At 43.1% G+C, this 18,795-nt stretch overlaps 1 protein-coding gene across 1 annotated transcript in view; it reads right to left on the bottom strand.

Annotated features, from left to right (window-relative positions):
* The window catches only part of LOC129853869 (collagen alpha-1(XXVII) chain B-like), a 144,962-nt gene that overhangs the window by 80,927 nt on the left and 45,240 nt on the right, over positions 1 to 18,795 (bottom strand). The window contains exons 5-10 of the mRNA XM_055920333.1: positions 17,382 to 17,435; positions 11,999 to 12,052; positions 11,579 to 11,632; positions 3,627 to 3,671; positions 1,504 to 1,557; positions 307 to 351 (exon numbers count right to left, since the gene is read on the bottom strand). Of these exons, the coding sequence (XP_055776308.1) occupies positions 307 to 351; positions 1,504 to 1,557; positions 3,627 to 3,671; positions 11,579 to 11,632; positions 11,999 to 12,052; positions 17,382 to 17,435 (306 nt within the window). The remainder of the gene's footprint in view (positions 1 to 306; positions 352 to 1,503; positions 1,558 to 3,626; positions 3,672 to 11,578; positions 11,633 to 11,998; positions 12,053 to 17,381; positions 17,436 to 18,795) is intronic.

Raw genomic sequence — 18,795 nt, 5'->3', positions numbered from 1 at the left:
TTTGGCTGACAGTGATGCTCTTTGGCCATTGAGAGAAGTCAACATCTTCTAGTGATGACTGTATAGGCAGTGTATTTATACCGTGAGTAAACAGAACATGATAAAAATCTAAACAAACAGGGCTCATTTAGTAAGTAGGTTCATCCTGTATATATCAGTCTATGATTACAAAGATATAACATATCAGAGGGATTGCACTAAAACACTTAAACAGAACAAACAAGACATATCTTGAAAAAAGGATGAACCATTTACAGTACAGTACAGAGATAGTACTTTGTTAATGAACATTTGTAGATCACTCACCCGGACTCCTTTAGGCCCCATAATTCCAAAAGGTCCAGGTAAACCCTACAGAAAAAAAGCATACCAAATGACATTAGAAATGCATTTAGATAATGCATTCCCTAATGCATACAACCCTTTCAATGTACAGATGAAAGTGTAAGTGGATTGGACTCAAATTGGGATTAGTGCTTTCACCATAATAACCGAGTGACAATAATTGGTGTTGGCTGAATAATTCCAAGATGTGTTTACCGGCATGCAGATCCGTGGAGTGATAGTCTCCAGTATGTCATCTTGAAGATGAGCAGGCCTTAATGAACACGGACTCTATTTAGACTGTCCCAACTCCTAAAGGAGACCAAGTGGGCCAGTGATTCACAGTCTACAGATGGAAGGGGGTGCTCAAACCTAATCCATCACTCTGGAGTGTGTATCCAGCTAGGGCGTTACAGCAGTGTGTGCGAGTGTGTGAGTGCCCGCCCGTGTGTGTGAAGTTTGTGTCTATCTGGGGAGTTACAACAGTGACAGAGCTAGAGCACCAAAGGAACAAAGACCCAGGCCTGAACTCTAAGCTAATATAAACATGGTGTAACAAGCCGAGCTGAGAGCTATTTCCCAGCTGCGCGCTTATGTCGGCGGCTTTACAAATGTGCGTTCTGGAGAGGAGGGAGGAAGCATGTTTTACAGTGCAGAGAACCCACATACTACTCAGCAAAGAGGGACTTGATCAAATGATTTTCTCAAGAGGCAGCGCTGAATGGAACTCACAGTGTCAGCTCCTAAAGACTGACGAAAACGTATTTGCATTGAGGGAGCAGCTTACATGAATCACAGTTTAATTGCAGTCACATTACTTGTTCAGTAAAGGTATTGCTTACTAAGTAAAAGGCTTTGGCACTTTATTTTAGTCCAGGGGCACCAATAAGCAACCAAAAATGCGCAACCCTAATCCTGACACAGGTGCTCTTGACAGTCTTACACTTGTGTGTCACTCGTCCAAAGACTCTCTTTAGTTCAATCCCCTATAAAAGTCTCAACAGGTTGTACTGTTTCCATTCCCAATCCCAATCCCAATCCCAGTGCCACTCTCTAACCACTCACTGAAATGGGCTGAGTGTGTTTGGTGTGTGTAGCCCTGCTTAGCCTTTCTGTAAAAGTACTGTATGGTGTGTGTGTGGACCCTTAACCAGCACTGCAACACTAGATTTACTGCACCTGCCTGCCAGGATAACCTTTGGCCCCTGGGCTTCCGTGTGCCCCTCGCTCACCCTGCAGAAAGAGAGAAAAGAAGGAGTGAGTGAGACAGAAGACAAGGAGTGAATAGCTGTCTCATGCCACAATAGTGGCATTCCAAATTCCAGCTTCCCTGGCTTTGAATTGAATCTGTGTAGTATAGGAAGAGAATAATGGAGAAAGATGAATTAGGCACTTTATAAAGAGGCTTTGTGTGGTCAGCAGTGCGTTTGGAAGGCAGCAGAACCATTGCTGATATTGGCTCTATCTACAGTATAGGCAAAAAATTGCCCAAAAATATAATCAATAAAAATAGAATGGGCGTCCCCACTCAAGTCAATGATACCGTAATGGGTGGAATGGTGGCCATTGCAAGTGTACAAATAGGAGCAAAGCAGGAAGTAAAATCAGGAAGTAAATGCAGGAAGTGTTTCCATCAATATGTGCTCTGATTTGTTACTTAAACTCAATTCGACATAACAAAAAATACATTCCATTGCATGAGCCACATCAGTTAACATAATTTGAATGAACATTCTACATTACCATGGGCATCACAATACCAGGCAGCCATTGCAAGTGTACTTATTAGTTTACCAGTCAACTTGCCAGGGTTAGAGGTTCCAAGCCTGTTCTATTGATTCTATTTCTATGCGTGTGTTCGTAATTTGGCTCAGAGTGTGCTCTGGGAGTTCGTAAATTCAGACCAGTGAATTATAAGTGAAATAATCTGTCTGTAAACAATTGTTGGAAAAATGACTTGTGTCATGCACAAAGTAGATGTCCTAACCGACTTGCCAAAACTATAGTTTGTTAACAAGAAATTTGTGGGGTGGTTGAAAAACTAGTTTTAATGACTCCAACCTAAGTGTATGTAACCTTCCGACTTCAACTGTACCTGTTCTTACCAAAACAAATGTGAAAAAGTATTTCTCCACTAGTTGCACAATACATGACTGTCAAATACTATTAGTGTAAAATGTTGAAATATTGATATGTACATTTAGGCAATTCTTGAAGGTCTGTAACAGTTGCCATGATAGATAGCCATTGATATATTGCCCCGTGTAGCTTTTGGAGAGACAGAAGATATATGTAGTTGCCAACCTAAGTGTATGTAAACTTCCAACTTCAACTGTACTTCCCAGCCATTGCGTTAAGGCTGGTTAGCATTGGGTCGCGAAACTGCGTGCAACTTCCTTCATACTGGACACAGAGACATAAAAATGGTATCCACGAGTTCATCTGACTATGGTGAAGTAGATAGAGAGCCTCATTGCCAAAATCCTGAAGTATCCCTTTAAATAGGCCAATGTTCTTCCCTGGTCAGGCCATGTGGTCAGTGAAAACTCCACGCTCTTTGTACTGATAGTACACTACAAATTGCACATTCTTCAGTACACAACACTATTTGTAGTTTTTTAAGGAATCTCGGGGAGTAGTGACCTTAGGGTGTCCAGACTAATTGGCCCACTTTAAGCTCTGCCAGAAACTACATTTCTCTGGCCAAGATTCGCAAGGTACTAATGTGTTCATGTGTAACATCCTCCCTTCAGAAGAAGTAGTGTTTTTCTCTCTCTCTCGCTCTCTCTCTCTCTCACTCTCTCTCACTCTCTCTCTCTCGCTCTCTCTCTCTCTCTCGCTCGCTCTCTCTCGCTCTCTCTCGCTCCCTCTCTCTATCGCGCTCTCTCGCTCTCTCGCTTTCTCTCTCTTTCTCTCTCTCTCTCTTCAGGAATTTATGTTTTGGTCTTCACGGAGCAATGTGTTCTGACAGCCGAGCCATAGCTTAAGCTTTGTTGGGTAAACAGATGGAGAGTCTTTTGTCTGATGTATTCCACTCTAACAGCAGTGGTTCAAACTTCAGACCCAGTCAGGTAGACAGACACATTAACACCAGTAGAGATGGAAAGACGGCAGCTGTTAGAATAACCACTGAAAAATGTACAACCGTATGAGGATGTCATTCATTATGCTAAGTTTTATGTAACTGCATTGTTGAAGCTGTCCTATATGTTTATGTATTGTGAAGTGGAAATTATTGATAAGATATGATCACCGAGGAAAGATAAATGTTATTCTCATACAATAGAAAACAGAATACTCACAGAATCTCCTGGTAGACCGGGGGGACCAGGGTGGCCTTTCTGTCCCTGCAGAGGGAAGACATTAGACAACTTTGAATGGATTTTATTTTGATCACCTAACTCCCCATAACATGTACTGATAGGCTATGCTTCGTTTCAATTGCTGTATACTACCAAGATACAGACTCACATGTACTCAATCAGAGCCCTCTGGAAAAAGAGGATGATAATATTAACCTCCCGGTAGAGGATATGGAGTTTCTGATGATCACACTTCTTATGTAAGTCTACAACACACACACAGCACTGCAGGGTGCTGAAATCCCGCCCCTCCTCAGCATTTTAATCGTGGAAATTCCTCACATCATTAGCTTGTAAAGGAACTCATAAACTGTTTATTTAAGAAGCTATGGATGATTTGGCTTAAATAAACCAAAAACATAAACAACAACATACAGCAGGCCATTAATCACCCTTAAAGCTGTGAAATTGTCTCAGTATACACTACACAGGTACAATGCTTCTATGTGCAGCACACTACAAATGTCAAATATCCTTGATTTATGCATATTACATATTCTAATATATTATTAACATTGTTGATTACATATAGTTTTAAAGTGGTAGCTATTCCAACATCATGATTTGCATAGGCTCTTGAGGAACTCATACACCTATGTAAGCTACAAAACTGTCAGTGGTCAACCTTAACATGTGATGACAATACAACATAACAAATGAACAGGACATTTACTCTCACGGGTGGCCAAAAAATAAAAGCCACGCCCCTACCAAGACACGCCTCCAGTCTTCTGATCTGTCCCGCAGGGTCATATCTTAATAACCCAGCATCAACAACCCAACCTGGCTCTTTTTAAATAAAACAACCCAACTAAGTGACCCAATGCCTGCAACCCAGCAGTTAGTTCATCCAAACAACCAAGCATTTGTAAGAGTGTATGCTAGGTTGAAGATACTGTAGCTACAGTGCATTCGGAAAGTATTCATACCCCTTGACATTTTCCACATTTTGTTACAATACAGCCTTATAAAACTTTTTTTTTTAAATCATTAATCTACATCTATACCCCATAATGACAAAGAAAAACTGGATTTTTTTTTAGCAAATGTATTAAAAATAAAAAACTGAAAAACCTTGTTTACAATATTATTCAGACCCTTTGCTATGAGACTCGAAATTGAGCTCAGGTGCATCCTGTTTCCATTGATCATCATTGAGATGTTTCTACAACTTGATTGGAGTCCACCTGTGGTAAATTCAATTGATTGGGCATGATTTGGAAAGGCACACACCTGTCTATATAAAGTCCCACAGTTGTCAGTGCATGTCAGAGCAAAAACCAAGCCATGAGGTCGAAGGAATTGTCCGTAGATCTCAGAGACAGGATTGTGTCCAGGCACAGATCAGGGGAAGGGTACCAAAACATTCCTGCAGCATTGAAGGTCCCCAAGAACACAGTGGTCTCCCTCATTGTTAAATGGAAGAAGTTTGGAACCACCAAGACTCTACCTAGAGCTGGCCGCCCGGCCAAGCTGAGAAGGGCCTTGGTCAAGGAAGTGACCAAGAACCCAATGGTCCCTCTGACAGAGCTTCAGAGTTCCTCTGTGGAGATGGGAGAAACTTCAAGAAGGATATCCATCTCTGCAGCACTCCACCCATCAGGCTTTTCTGGTAGAGTGGCCAGACGGAAGCCACTCCTCAGAAAAAGGCACATGACAGCCCGCTTGGAGTTTGCCAAAAGGCACCTAAAGACTCTCAGACCATGAGAAACAAGATTCTCTGGTCTGATGAAACCAAGATTGAACTTTCTGGTCTGAACCCCAAGCGTCACGTCTGGAGGAAACCTGGAACCATCCCTACTGTGAAGCATAGTGGTGGCAGCATCAAGCTGTGGGGATGTTTTTCAGGGACTGGGAGACTAGTCAGGATAGAGGGAAAGATGAATGGAGCAAAGTACAGAGAGATCCTTGATGAAAAGCTGCTCCAGAGCACTCAGAACCTCAGACTGGGGGGCGAAGGTTCACCTTCCAACAGAACATCGGCCCTAAGCACACAGCCAAGACAACACAGGAGCGGCTTCGGGACATGTCTTTGAATGTCCTTGAGTGGCCCAGCCAGAGCCCAGACTTGAACCCAATCGAACATCTCTGGGGAGACCTGAAAATAGCTGTGCAGTGATGCTCCCCATCCAACCTGACAAAGGTTGAAAGGATCTGCAGAGAAGAATGGGAGAAACTCCCCAAATACAAGAAGACCTGAGGCTGTAATCGCTGCCAAAGGTGCTTCAACAAAGTACTGAGTAAAGGGTCTGAATACTTATGTAAATGTGATATTTTAGTTTTTTTTTTCTTTATAAATGTGTCATTATGGGGTATTGATGAGACAAAAAAACGGTTTAATCCATTTTAGAATAAGGCTGTAACGTATCAAAAAATTGGAAATAGTCAAGTGGTCTGAATACTTTCCGAATGCACTGTAGCTAGCAACCTAAGCCAACACCTAATAATTATCCTCGTAAACAAATTCCATTACCATCACAATAATCTTTTCGGAGTTAAAACACGCTAAAGTCATGTAGTATAATTGGGAAAGGGGGATACTTAGTCAGTTGTACAAGTTGTCTTCCGCATTTAACCTAAAATCTAAATCAGAGAGGTGCGGACGGCTGCCTTAATCGACATCCACATCTTCTGCGCCTGTGGAACAGTGGGTTAACTGCCTTGCTCAGGGGCAGAACGACAGATTATTAACTTGTCAGCTCTGGGACTCGATCTAAGCTCCTACCCGCCAGGCTACCTGCCGCTTGGCTTGACAGACAATGTTGTATTATTCAACATTGCTATTAAAATAGTACTCATATAGTAATGGGTAATTGTTTACAAGTTGCTAGCTATCGCATAAAGCCATTGTCATATTTGCATCTTTTTCTGTCTGGGAGTGCAACAAATCCAACGGCGGAAAAAATTCAAAGTGCTCCGCATGCGCCAGCGAAAAGGTTCCTCCAGGAACCCTTTGCTAGATTGAAATATTAAAATATTCCTCCAAGAACCCCTCAACTAACCAAAGGTGCAAATATGAACCCACTGACTGCAATGGTTTCTTGAAGAACTCAAGGGTTCCTCAAGTCACCCCTAATTCTAAGAGTGTGTACAAGTGCAATACTTTTAGACAATAAGTAGTCCGCACAAGGCTTTGGCATGCTTTAACACTAGATGGTACTTACACCTTATTCTGAGAAACATACTATAAACCGTAGTATGAAAATGCCCCGAGGCCTACTGTCAATCAGTGTATCAGGGGACAGTTTGGAAACAACGAGCTGCAGTAGCAAGACTGAGGGCACTTCCGTTGTTTCAGAACCTGCAGATCTGACTCCTGAGGTACTTAGCTGACAAACTCCTGGGGAGACAGAGAGACAGGAGTGTATCCCCTGTGCATGTGTGTGTGCATGTGTGAGTGAATGTATCCCCTTCAGTTGTGCCTGTGGCTGTCACTGCAGGCTCCTGCTAATTAGCATGCCTTTCAGCAGCAGCAGCCACACTGAGTAAACCACTGCATGCCAACACCACCATAGAGACAAATACACCAAACACCACAGCACATATTGCCAAGTCCCACAGTGTTACGCGGAGTGGAACAGGGGAACCCCAGAGCAGACTCGGACGAGGAGACTGGGATAAAGTAACCAGGGTATTTATTGAAACACAGGGGGAAGATGGAGTGCAGGTCAGGAGAAGCTCGGGTGGGTTGCTGGATACCAGGTGCGGAGGCTGAGGCTGAAAGCGAGAGGGGTTGAGACAGAGTAAGAAGGTCCGGAGGGGAATCGAAGGGAGTAGTAGAGTGGGGAATGCAGGACAGAGTAGCAGGATGACGATACGTGGAACTGGAGACAGGGACCAGAGTCAGAGTGGGCAGTACTGTAGCGGAGAGGAAAACAGCATCAGGCAAGGAAAACAGGCACAACAGGATAACAGGATCTGCATAGTAACAAACGGCTAGAAACGTAGACTGATTGAGCAGAGATTACAATCTGGCAGCGTGGAAGTGGCAGGGCTGAGTATTAGTAGAGTTCTTGATTATGGAACAGATTGCAGCTGGTGGGGATCTGCTCTGACTCCAGCACACCTGTCTCCGCCCACACATTCACACACACACAGAGAGAGAGAGAGAGAGAGAGGGAAAGAGCACTGCGGAAGGCGGCAGGTCAAGTAGACACAGGAATAGCAGTAGAGGGCGTTGCAGGAGCAGATGTGACACACAGTTTACATACAGAGATGTTGAGATACTTCTATGAAACCCAGTCGTTGTCTTCAACGGGTGATTCAAAACAGAAGGCCCAACAGATTATTATTATTTTAGTTTTTTTTTTACAAATAATCACTGCAACCAATGAGCCAGCACTTGAAGACAGAGGTAACCATTTCCCAGCCTCAGCAGTCCTTGTCTGTGTCCCAAATGGCACCCTACTATATTCCCTTTATAGTGCACTACTTTTGACTAGAGCCCTACGGGCCCAGCTCAAAAGTAGTGCACTACAAAGGGAATAGGTTGCCATTTGGGACTCTGTAAATCTGTTCTATAAAAGCGTCACTACCCAGCCCCCTAGAGCAGAGTAAAAAGTCATGGCTGAGCCACTGCACAACCATGGACAAGGGAAGGGGGGAAGAATGCGTCTGAGTTCCAGAGCCAGCGACATACAGCTGAGTATAGTAAAAGGAGGGAAATGCTGCAGTCTCTGAGAGTCCATGCCAGAGAGACAGAGGAGAAGAGGAGCAGTGTGTGAGCATGTGTCTGAATGTGCAGTCCCGTGCACATAGCCATGGCTCACAGCTCCAGAGAGGAATATTGGTACTCTCTCATTCAAGATGAGTTATTTATTAGACTAGCGGATGTGTAATCCATGGTCCTATTACAAACATTTGCCCAGTTTTGCATCTGTTGGTATACATTGGAATTTTTATAATTTCAAGGCAGAATGCAAATGAATTTTTGCGAATAGCGCAGTAAGGTATTGTATAACCCCTCTTCTATGAAGCAGTAAAATAACTTCAGCAGACAGAAAATATTCTTTCCATTGGATTTATATATTTTAAATGAGAAACTGGTTTCATATTCTCAACTATTTCATCCCCACTATTCAATATTGACTGTGAGAGGGATTATTAGAAAATATCATTTTGCACAAATTACACCTCTACATCAACATCTCCTGAAGAAATAGGAAACCTAACCAAGGCCCAGCCACCAAAAGTGTCAGACCATCACCTACGTATAGTCTGGAATATGAGAGGAAAGTCTAGGAGGAAAAAAAACCTAGTATCTAATAAAAGTAATTCCACCGTGCCAATGCCATCACGGCTGGGCTGGCTGTGGAAAGAGCAGGGTCGGCCAGGACCAGACCCATGTGAGCACGCACGCACGCACGCACGCACGCACACACGCACACACGCACACACGCACACACGCACACACGCACACACACACACACACACACACACACACACACACACACACACACAGCTCCAACACCGTCCAGATGCTCTACATCACAGGTGTCAAACTCATTCCACGGAGGGCCGAGTGTCTGCGGGTTTTCGCTCCACCCTTGTACTTGATTGATGAATTAACATCACTAATTAGTTAGGAACTCCCCACACCTGGTTGTCTAGGGCTTTATTGAAAGGAAAAAACAAAAACCTGCAGACACTAGGCCCTCCGTGGAATGAGTTTGACACCCCTGCTCTACATAGTGTGTCAGTTTCCCCACCGCCTGACTGCAGGGTAACTTCGCCCATTACATCTTTTACACATTTCTCACCAAGGGAGAGGCTCTGCCAGGGACAAGGGCACGGGGTACAACTTCAAGGGGGGCGAGGGGGGGGGGGGGACTAGATGTTTAGGTAACAAATGCACCATTTAACTGCAACAAATGTAAAGTGTGAGATTGTCATTGCTTTACACACTATCGTTTTATATTCCAGCAATGATGCAATTTAAAACATACATAGTAACTGTCAGTCACTTCCCTTTATAATGGAAAAAAAGAAACGCTATTTTCCCATAAACTCCTCTTTCCATTACTCACATCATACAGGCAGCATTCCAAATGGCACTCTATTCCCTATGTAGGCTCTGGTCAGAAGTAGTGCAATAGGGAATAGGGTGGCATTCAGAAAGTAGTGCAATAGGGAATAGGGTGCCATTTACGACGCGACAACAGAGAGAGCTGAAAGAGTCCCCCCTCTTGCCTATTGAGATCAGAGTCTATTTTAGAGTGAATGAAACAACCTTGACTGTAGCCTAGACCGGATGGTCTTTCACCGTCAGCTTGTCCTATTACGTAACAGATTGTTGTTACGCCAGGTTTAGACTTTACTGCTCTCGTACAAATGTGTCCAAAACAGACTACATGAGGAGTGTGAGTGTTGCTAAACAGATCATTACGGAGCCGGTGATAACGTCTAAATTAGCAGCCGATCAGCCCTCAGGTTAAATAGTGCAGCCATCTGTCACTTCAGGTAGACTCGACCATAGGCTCAACGTCTCTGAAAGAAAACAAATACTATTTGAACCCAGGTCAGCACCAGTTGGTTCGAGGCCTAAAGTTCCCCTGGCTGTACTGTACTCAGACTTTCTTCCTGCATTCACAGATTTCTTCTCCCTCTGGCAGCGGACCATGCGTGGAATAACCATGAATCACTGCCTGCCAGCAGTAATTTAGGAGAGGTAGTGTCTCCAAGTCTTTTTCCACCAGCTTTCATTGTATTTTCTGGTAATGAATAACATGTGTTTGCTGTAAGGCAATCAGGTAACTTGAATGTAATATTTTTTGCAATGATGTTTCAAGTAAAGTTTTGTGTTGAGTCTTGTCAAAATCCATACAGCTAATTATGTCAACAAATAGCTGTATCCCTAACATGGAATAAACTGTGTGTGTGTGTGTGTGTGTGTGTGTGTGTGTGTGTGTGTGTGTGTGTGTGTGTGTGTGTGTGTGTGTGTGTGTGTGTGTGTGTGGGTGTGTGTGTGTGTGTGTGTGTGTGTGTGTGTGTGTGTGTGTGTGTGTGTGTGTGTGTGCGTGTGTGTGTGTGTGTGCACGCATGTCTATGTGTGTGGTTGCATGTGTGTGCGTATCTGCTCATGCATGTGCCTGCGTGCATGCCTGTCAGTGCATGATGAGTATGTGTACGTGTACGTGGGCACGGAGCAGATTTCCTTCTTCCCACCTGCGTGTGTGTAATAGTCTCCCATGGTAAGTGATTAAGCTGTATTACAAGCCCAGGGCAAGGCCAGGATGGAGTGAAGCCCGCAGAAGTGCATCTTAAGACAATGACTCATGGATGAACACATACTGCATGTACACTAGCAATAGGATATGTGTAAATTGAGTTGAGACAGTACATGAAAAAGAAGCTCCGCAACAAAATGCCATTAAGATTTCAGCAGAACACTACTGAGTATTGAGGACAATTGTCAAAGAGAGGGAACTACATCATGTATTTTACACTGCATGTGATTCCCACTGTAAATCATTCCCGCCCAAAAAAGACTCTCCTCAATCGCCCCCATCGTGTTGGAAGCATTGACGATGAGGTCACAACTCAGCTAGTATATTCCAATCCAGCTATTCCAGAGTGTGAGCCTGAAGAAGAGTCGGTCTGAACACAGGTGCACTAATTTACAGTACTACTACGCCTGCACAATGTTAGGCTCCTCTCCAAACAAGAGAAGAAACATCCCGTGAGAAAAATGCTCTTGGCTTCGGGTCCTCCTAAACAGTCCTTTTTGAGAGATTCCTGCTGAACACTGCTCATAGGGATTTAGGACTGGGGAGGCAGGGTCGGGGTGTAGCGTATGATTTAGTGCACTTCAATATGGTCCTCTGGACTCATTCGAAGAATCCGATTCATACAGTATCATGTGTGGCAGGATTAAGGGTAAAGTGGTTTCCTACCTTTCTGCTAACTTGACCAGTCAGTCCAGGGGGTCCTGAAGCACCACGGTCTCCCTAGAAAGATATGAATGAGTTACACAGTATATACAGTTAAGTCAACTTCATACTCTTCATTCTCAGGCTAACTGTAAAGTAGCGAAGACATGTAAAACCAGTGATCTCCAGTCTCTGTGAACATGTCTCTGCTACTTTCGTTGCTGCCTGCCAGTAAGTCATTTCGGACAATTGAAAGAATTGGGTTATCGCAAAGCGGGTTTCCATTTTCTCGAGTAACTCTCTACGACCGAAGCAAAATTCTCTGTAACAGATAACTTATTACATTATTGAATTGTGACAGTATCCGGTATTATTACTTTAGCCGGTGTTACACTCTCCTTTTCAGAGAACGACAGAGTGAAACATGAAACACAAGATGCTCACTCTTTCTCCTTTTGGTGCTCTGCCAGGTGAAAGGCCAGGGTCTCCTTTTCGTCCCTTGAACACACACACACAGAGGCAGAGAGAGCAAAAAACAAACGGTTTAGTTTAGACAGATTCCGCTGATTCCCATGACGTCTTAGTCTCCAAATAACGAACAGATGTAGATTTCTGAAATATTTAAAGAAGGTTCAGGAGGGAAACTTCCCCTCAATAATATTAATTGCTGATACGTTTTGGTGCAAGCTGCTTCGGCAAAGGCCAGATGTTGATTTCTCCCTTATACTTAGACTTAAAGAGCCTACTCAATGTAATGAGTCAATGTGAGGTCTAAATATAATAGCTTTATTAACATGTTCTCTACCAGGGCATTCAGAACTCAAGCACTAAAGTTTACATGAAGGCCTACGGTACTCACTGTTGGTCAACGTTAGTGATCCGGTACACACACAATAGCTTGACGTAATAGTGCATTTACACATTCTCTGCAAAGCTATGCTGTTGAATCACACAGAGGTGGAGCATTACAGTAGACACGCTTGCATGCAGTGTAAGGGAGGGAAAGGGTTCACACACAATAGTAGCAGTTGTATTTACACAAGACAGAGTCCATTAATATTTCAGTTTACAGCAAGCTTCTGAAAAGCCATTGGGAGTGACCAGGCACATTCCTTGTCCTTTTCAGGCAGCAGTGGGATGTTGTCTGACTGCTTCTCTACTCCAGGGAACTGGGAAGTGCTTACTTTTAAATCTTACTACTGTACCATAAAGACGTCAGACGCTATTAATCTATGGCCTCAATCATATATAAAACCAGGACCCTTGTGGGGGCCCTCGTAATGACCTTTAATTTATAAGTAGGGCCCAGAGTTTTTACTGGTCAAGTCAGGTGGAAAGGAAAGCAACCCACAACACATGTTAATGGAGCCATTCAAGGATTAACACAGAAACATTTGCAACCAGCTGTAAAATATGTGTTTGTCAAAGGAATTGGATAAAAAGGAAAATGATTTTACAAACACTGGGCTTCTGAACAAACACTGTATGTGAGTAACATGTATGAATGCTCTCCTGCAGTTAACGACTTTCTCCTGTGTGCCTACAATAAAAAAGGTTGGGGAGCAATTTACATCTCCACCTCTGAATGCAACAGGCCTATTTCAGCAGGTACTCTAGCAGTCACACTCCTGTGAAAAGGCATAAACGGACACAAAATAATACAATTATTCTACAAGGTTATTTATTGATGGTGGAAATATAAGCTTCTCCATAATCACCATTGCACCAATAAATTCAAAATTTTCATATAAGCCCCAACATGGCATGAAAAGGGTATGTGTCCCAAACAGCACTCTATTATCCTTGTAGTGCACTACTTTTGACTAGAGCCCTATGAGCCCTGGTCAAAAGTCGTGCACTATGTATAGGCAATAGGTTGCCATTTGGGACAGGCAATAGGGTGCCATTTGGGACACTGCCAAGGTCTTTCTTTAAATGTCCTCCAGAACGGCCTCACCTGGACAAGACTAGGGAAAGGAGGTTGTAACTGGTGCCAACATCTACAGTCAGGAACATTGTAGGATTTCACTGTCCATCACTCTCTTTTATCGGAGAGGAAATTTAAAACAACGTGAAGCAGTTTATTTACACTTGAGGGCCAATTGTACATAAAAAAAACAAGTTATTTAATTGTTTGTCTTAAACTCTACAAAAGTCAGCTTTCTCACTCTCACTGTCTTTATCAGAAGTGTCACGGGCACAGTTCTAAGAGGACAAGACCACATACTGGGTAATTGCACTGGGGTTGTGTCAGAAGAGACAGGGGTTGCACACACATGAGCTTTTTCCATCTTTCCAAAGTTGCGTGTATATAGAGTAGGTCAAAGTGAGATGGACTACCTTTGGTGACGCGCCAGCTCGACTACTTCTCTCTCTCTCTCTCTCTCTCTCTCTCTCTCTCTCTCTCTCTCTCTCTCTCTCTCTCTCTCTCTCTCTCTCTCTCTCTCTCTCTCTCTCTTTCTCTAACTGTCTCTCTGTATCGCTCTCTCTCCTTCTCCCTCGCTTCCTCTTTTTCCACTCTAACACATAAATAAGAGTTATGGTGGTATGAACATGGGCTCCGGTCAAAAGCTGGTATCGATTACGTTTTACTATTGTGAACATGGAGTGGGAAAATGCCCAGTTGAAAATGAATGTGGCCATAAGGATTAAGTACGGAACAATAACATGAAAATGTTTCCATTCTCGTTTAGTAAGTTGTTACTTGTGAATTCATAAAAGACACAGTCAACAGTCTGCAACAGTTGTGGAACAGAGTGTGGAACAGTAGGCTATGTTTTATGACTGATCTGGGTGTACATGTAGTGAATTTTAACAATATATACACTATCTATACATCAACTATACATTAGCTATACATGCCAGGGACATTCAAAGATGTCGTTCAATTACAGTAACCTCCGAATGTACTGGCACCCTTGATAAACATGAGCAAACAATATTCTAAAACTGGTTGTTTGGATCCTGGATTGCTGCTTGGCCGAGCAGCGTTCCAAGCCGTGCAGTATTGGCCATCACAGACACACCTACAGTTTGTCTGCTAACAGTTCCATCTGAAAAGGATCACTGTGCCTCCATCAGAATATCATGTTCATGTCGCTGTCCGAATAGTCTCTTGTATTTATCTCGACTCGCACATTATTTCCCCTTTGCTTCCAGCCTAGCATTTAGTTTGGTACAGCCAGGGTTAATATACTGTATGCCTCGCCATCTGCCTGTCCGACCTCGGAAACAACGAGGTCGGACAGATCTCTGTAGTACCATACATAGATTGAACATTGCCCAGACAAGACAACTTTTTCGGAGCCAGTCGAAATCACACATCAACGTCATTATCGTGGACATTCCAACTAAATGCCAATAGAAAAATAATCTCAAACAAAACGTAATGCAGCTAGTGTACGGTCTCATTCCAGGTTCAATGTATGACGTGACCGAGTTAGCTGAGGTTGGCTAGCGCAAGTGATAAGAACTTTATCCAGCCTGCATAGCAACCGTTTTGTATAGAACGGACGACCAGTCCAAAGATTTACTAAACCTTATTGTTCTATCTGTGACCAGTCCTTTTGCCTAGCACCTACAGTTGAAGTCGGAAGTTTACATACACTAAGGTTGGAGTCATTAAAACTCGTTTTTCAACCACTCCGCAAATTTCTTGTTAACAAACTATAGTTTTTGCAAGTCGGTTAGGACATCGACTTTGTGCATGACACAAGTCATTTTTCCAACAATTGTTTACAGACAGATTATTTCACTTATAATTTACTGTATCACAATTCCAGTGGGTCAGAAGTTAACATACACTATGTTGACTGTGCCTTTAAACAGCTTGGAAAATTCCATAAAATTATGTCATGGCTTTAGAAGCTTCTGATAGGCTAATTGACATCATTTGAGTCAATTGGAGGTGTACATGTGGATGTATTTCAAGGCCTACCTTCAAACTCTGTGCATCTTTGCTTGACATCATGGGATAATCAAAAGAAATCAGCCAAGACCTCAGAAAATTAATTGTAGACCTCCACAAGTCTGGTTCATCCTTGGGAGCAATTTCCAAACGCCTGAAGGTACCACGTTCATCTGTACAAACAATAGTATGCAAGTATAAACACCATGGGACCACACAGCCGGCATACTGCTCAGGAAGGAGACGCGTTCTGTCTCCTAGAGATGAAAGTACTTTGGTGCGAAAAGTGCAAATCAATCCCAGAACAACAGCAAAGGACCTTGTGAAGATGCTGTAGGAAACAGGTACAAAAGTTTCTATATCCACAGTAAACGAGTCCTATATCGACATAACCTGAAAGGCCGCTCAGCAAAGAAGAAGCCACAGCTCCAAAACCGCCATAAAAAGCCAGACTACGGTTTGCAACTGCACATGGGATGGGCTACAGGACAATAGGCAAGCAGCTTGGTGAGAAGGCAACAACTGTTGGCGCAATTATTAGAAAATGGAAGAAGTTCAAGATGACGGTCAATCACCCTCGGTCTGGGGCACCATGCAAGATCTCACCTCGTGGGGCATCAATGATCATGAGGAAGGTGAGGGATCAGCCCAGAACAACACGGCAGGACCTGGTCAATGACCTGAAGAAAGCTGGGACCACAGTCTCAAAGAAAACCATTAGTAATACACTATGGATTAAAATCCTGCAGCGCACGCAAGGTCCACCTGCTCAAGCCAGCGCATGTCCAGGCCCGTCTGAAGTTTGCCAATGACCATCTGGATGATCCAGAGGAGGAATGGGAGAAGGTAATGTGGTCTGATGAGACAAAAATAGAGCTTTTTGGTCTAAACTCCACTCGCCGTGTTTGGAGGAAGAAGAAGGATGAGTACAACCCCAAGAACACCATCCCAACCGTGAAGCATGGAGGTGGCAACATCATTCTTTGGGGATGCTTTTCTGCAAAGGGGACAGGATGACTGCACCGTATTGAGGGGAGGATGGATGGGGCCATGTATCGCGAGATCTTGGCCAACAACCTCCTTCCCTCAGTAAGAGCATTGAAGATGGGTCGTGGCTGGGTCTTCCAGCGTGACAACGACCCGAAACACACAGCCAGGGCAACTAAGGAGTGGCTCCGTAAGAAGCATCTCAGGGTCCTGGAGTGGCCTAGCCAGTCTCCAGACCTGAACCCAATAGAAAATCTTTGGAGGGAGCTGAAAGTCTGTATTGCCCAGCGACAGCCCCGAAACCTGAAGGATCTGGAGAAGGTCTGTATGGAGGAGTGGGCCAAAATCCTTGCTGCAGTGTGTGTAAACCTGGTCAAGAACTACAGGAAGCGTATGATCTCTGTAAGTGCGAACAAAGGTTTCTGTACCAAATACTAAGTTCTGCTATTCTGATGAATCAAATACTTATGTTATGCAATAAAATGCAAATTACTTAAAAATCATACAATGTGATTTTCGGGATTTTTGTTTTAGATTCCGTCTCTCACAGTTGAAGTGTACCTATGATAAAAATTACAGACCTCCTCATGCTTTGTAAGTAGGAAAACCTGCAAAATCAGCAGTGTTTCCAATACTTGTTCTCCCCACTGTATATATATTACTTATTAAACAAAATATTTTTCTCCTTGTATATGTATTAGTATAAAATAATATAATTTCCACATTTAATTTAGCATACAATATAGCTCAAAATTTTTATCAAGGGTGCCAATTATTTTGGAGGTGACTGTACATTACCAAGCTCTCCAGACCATCTTAGAGCATGGTGAGAACCCGAAAGAGAGAAGCTATTCATTCTCACTCATACACTATCACTTATATCAGTCTCTATATTGTCCCTCTAATATTGTCCCCAATCAAATAAATACATACCTTAAGTCCAGGGGGTCCGGGGTGACCAGGGTTTCCATGGGGACCAGGAGGACCCTGCAAAACAGGAAGACACAATGTTGAGGAAAATTAAGATTAAGGAGAAAATGGGTTCATCAACCACACATTTGTTTCAAAGGAGTCACTGGAATCACTGTCTGAGTAATGTTACCGCGTGTGGAGTTTCCACTCTCTGGTCAGAGCTGAGCTCGCTCTCTCTCTCTCTCTCTCTCTCTGTGTTTCTGTAGGTGCTCTGTGGGCCATATGCCAATGCCTGTCTGTCTTTTTGTATTTCTGTCTGTCTAACTGTTTCTCTGCCTGCCTGCCTGCCTGTCTGAGTTATGACATATGGATGTGATTTTCCTCATCACTTTTCCACCAGCATCCCAGAAGCTCACAGAGCAGAGTGAAGGCAAGGCCAGTCACCCATTCCTATAGTCACAGTGGATACTCTGTCTCTCTTACAGGTGTTGTACCACAAACGGTGGGTACATGTATACTCCTTTTGGACCAGGCCTGCCAAATGTTTTAGCAGGGGACAAACTAAATATAACAACCAGATATAAATCCACTGGTGATTAATGGTAGGATAAGTCCTTTTGGGGAAACAGAACATAAATTCCAAACTAACCAAGTCGGCCCCATTCAACAGGGACAGGGACCAATAAGACTAGGGCTGTGCGGTGACCATATTACCGCCACGCCGGCAGTCACGAGGTCATGAAGAAAATCAAATTCACAGTAATTAGGCTTCTCCAAGCTCTGATGCTGGTGATGGTCCTTAGTAGCCTACCAAACTTGCTAACTGCCTGGTACTCAGCACTCTATTGTTCCTCTAATCACTCTGACAATCAATGCAAATGTATTTTGAAAATCTAATCAAACACTTCATGGGATCCCATGAGCTCATGTTGTGCAACATTTCAATAGGCTATGCAATTGCACAAGAAAACAGAGTAATGGCCTCTACTAAAAATAGGAGAATCAGCTTTCTATAAGCTAGGCCTACTATATTTATTTCTCAACTTTCCTAATATTAAGAACATTACTTATTTACAACAGGAGTATAGCCTACCTAGCTGGCATGAAAATAAACCATGGTGGAAAGCGTACTCCATTCGCTATCTAGGTGCATAGATGACATGTATTTTTTTCCCTGCTGACCCTGATAATAATGGTCCATTCTAAATCAAAACAAATTATAACACATATATTATTTAGTGTATGTAAAGACAAGATTAAATGAAGAATAGTCTGATGGGTGACAATATTAACCTATCACTTGTGAATGATATATTATCACTTGAGAATGATGCCCAGCATAAGAAACAATGGCTTATTTTGCGACTTTTTCAAATCATAGTTGTTAATGTAGCCTAGCCCATAGGCCTATATGTTTCATAAGGTTAGTATCACA

The sequence above is a fragment of the Salvelinus fontinalis genome, chromosome 4 (assembly GCF_029448725.1).
Source record: "Salvelinus fontinalis isolate EN_2023a chromosome 4, ASM2944872v1, whole genome shotgun sequence".
Lineage (NCBI taxonomy): Eukaryota > Metazoa > Chordata > Actinopteri > Salmoniformes > Salmonidae > Salvelinus > Salvelinus fontinalis.
Note: the sequence above shows the minus strand (reverse complement) of the source record. Positions and strands in the feature narration are given on the sequence as shown.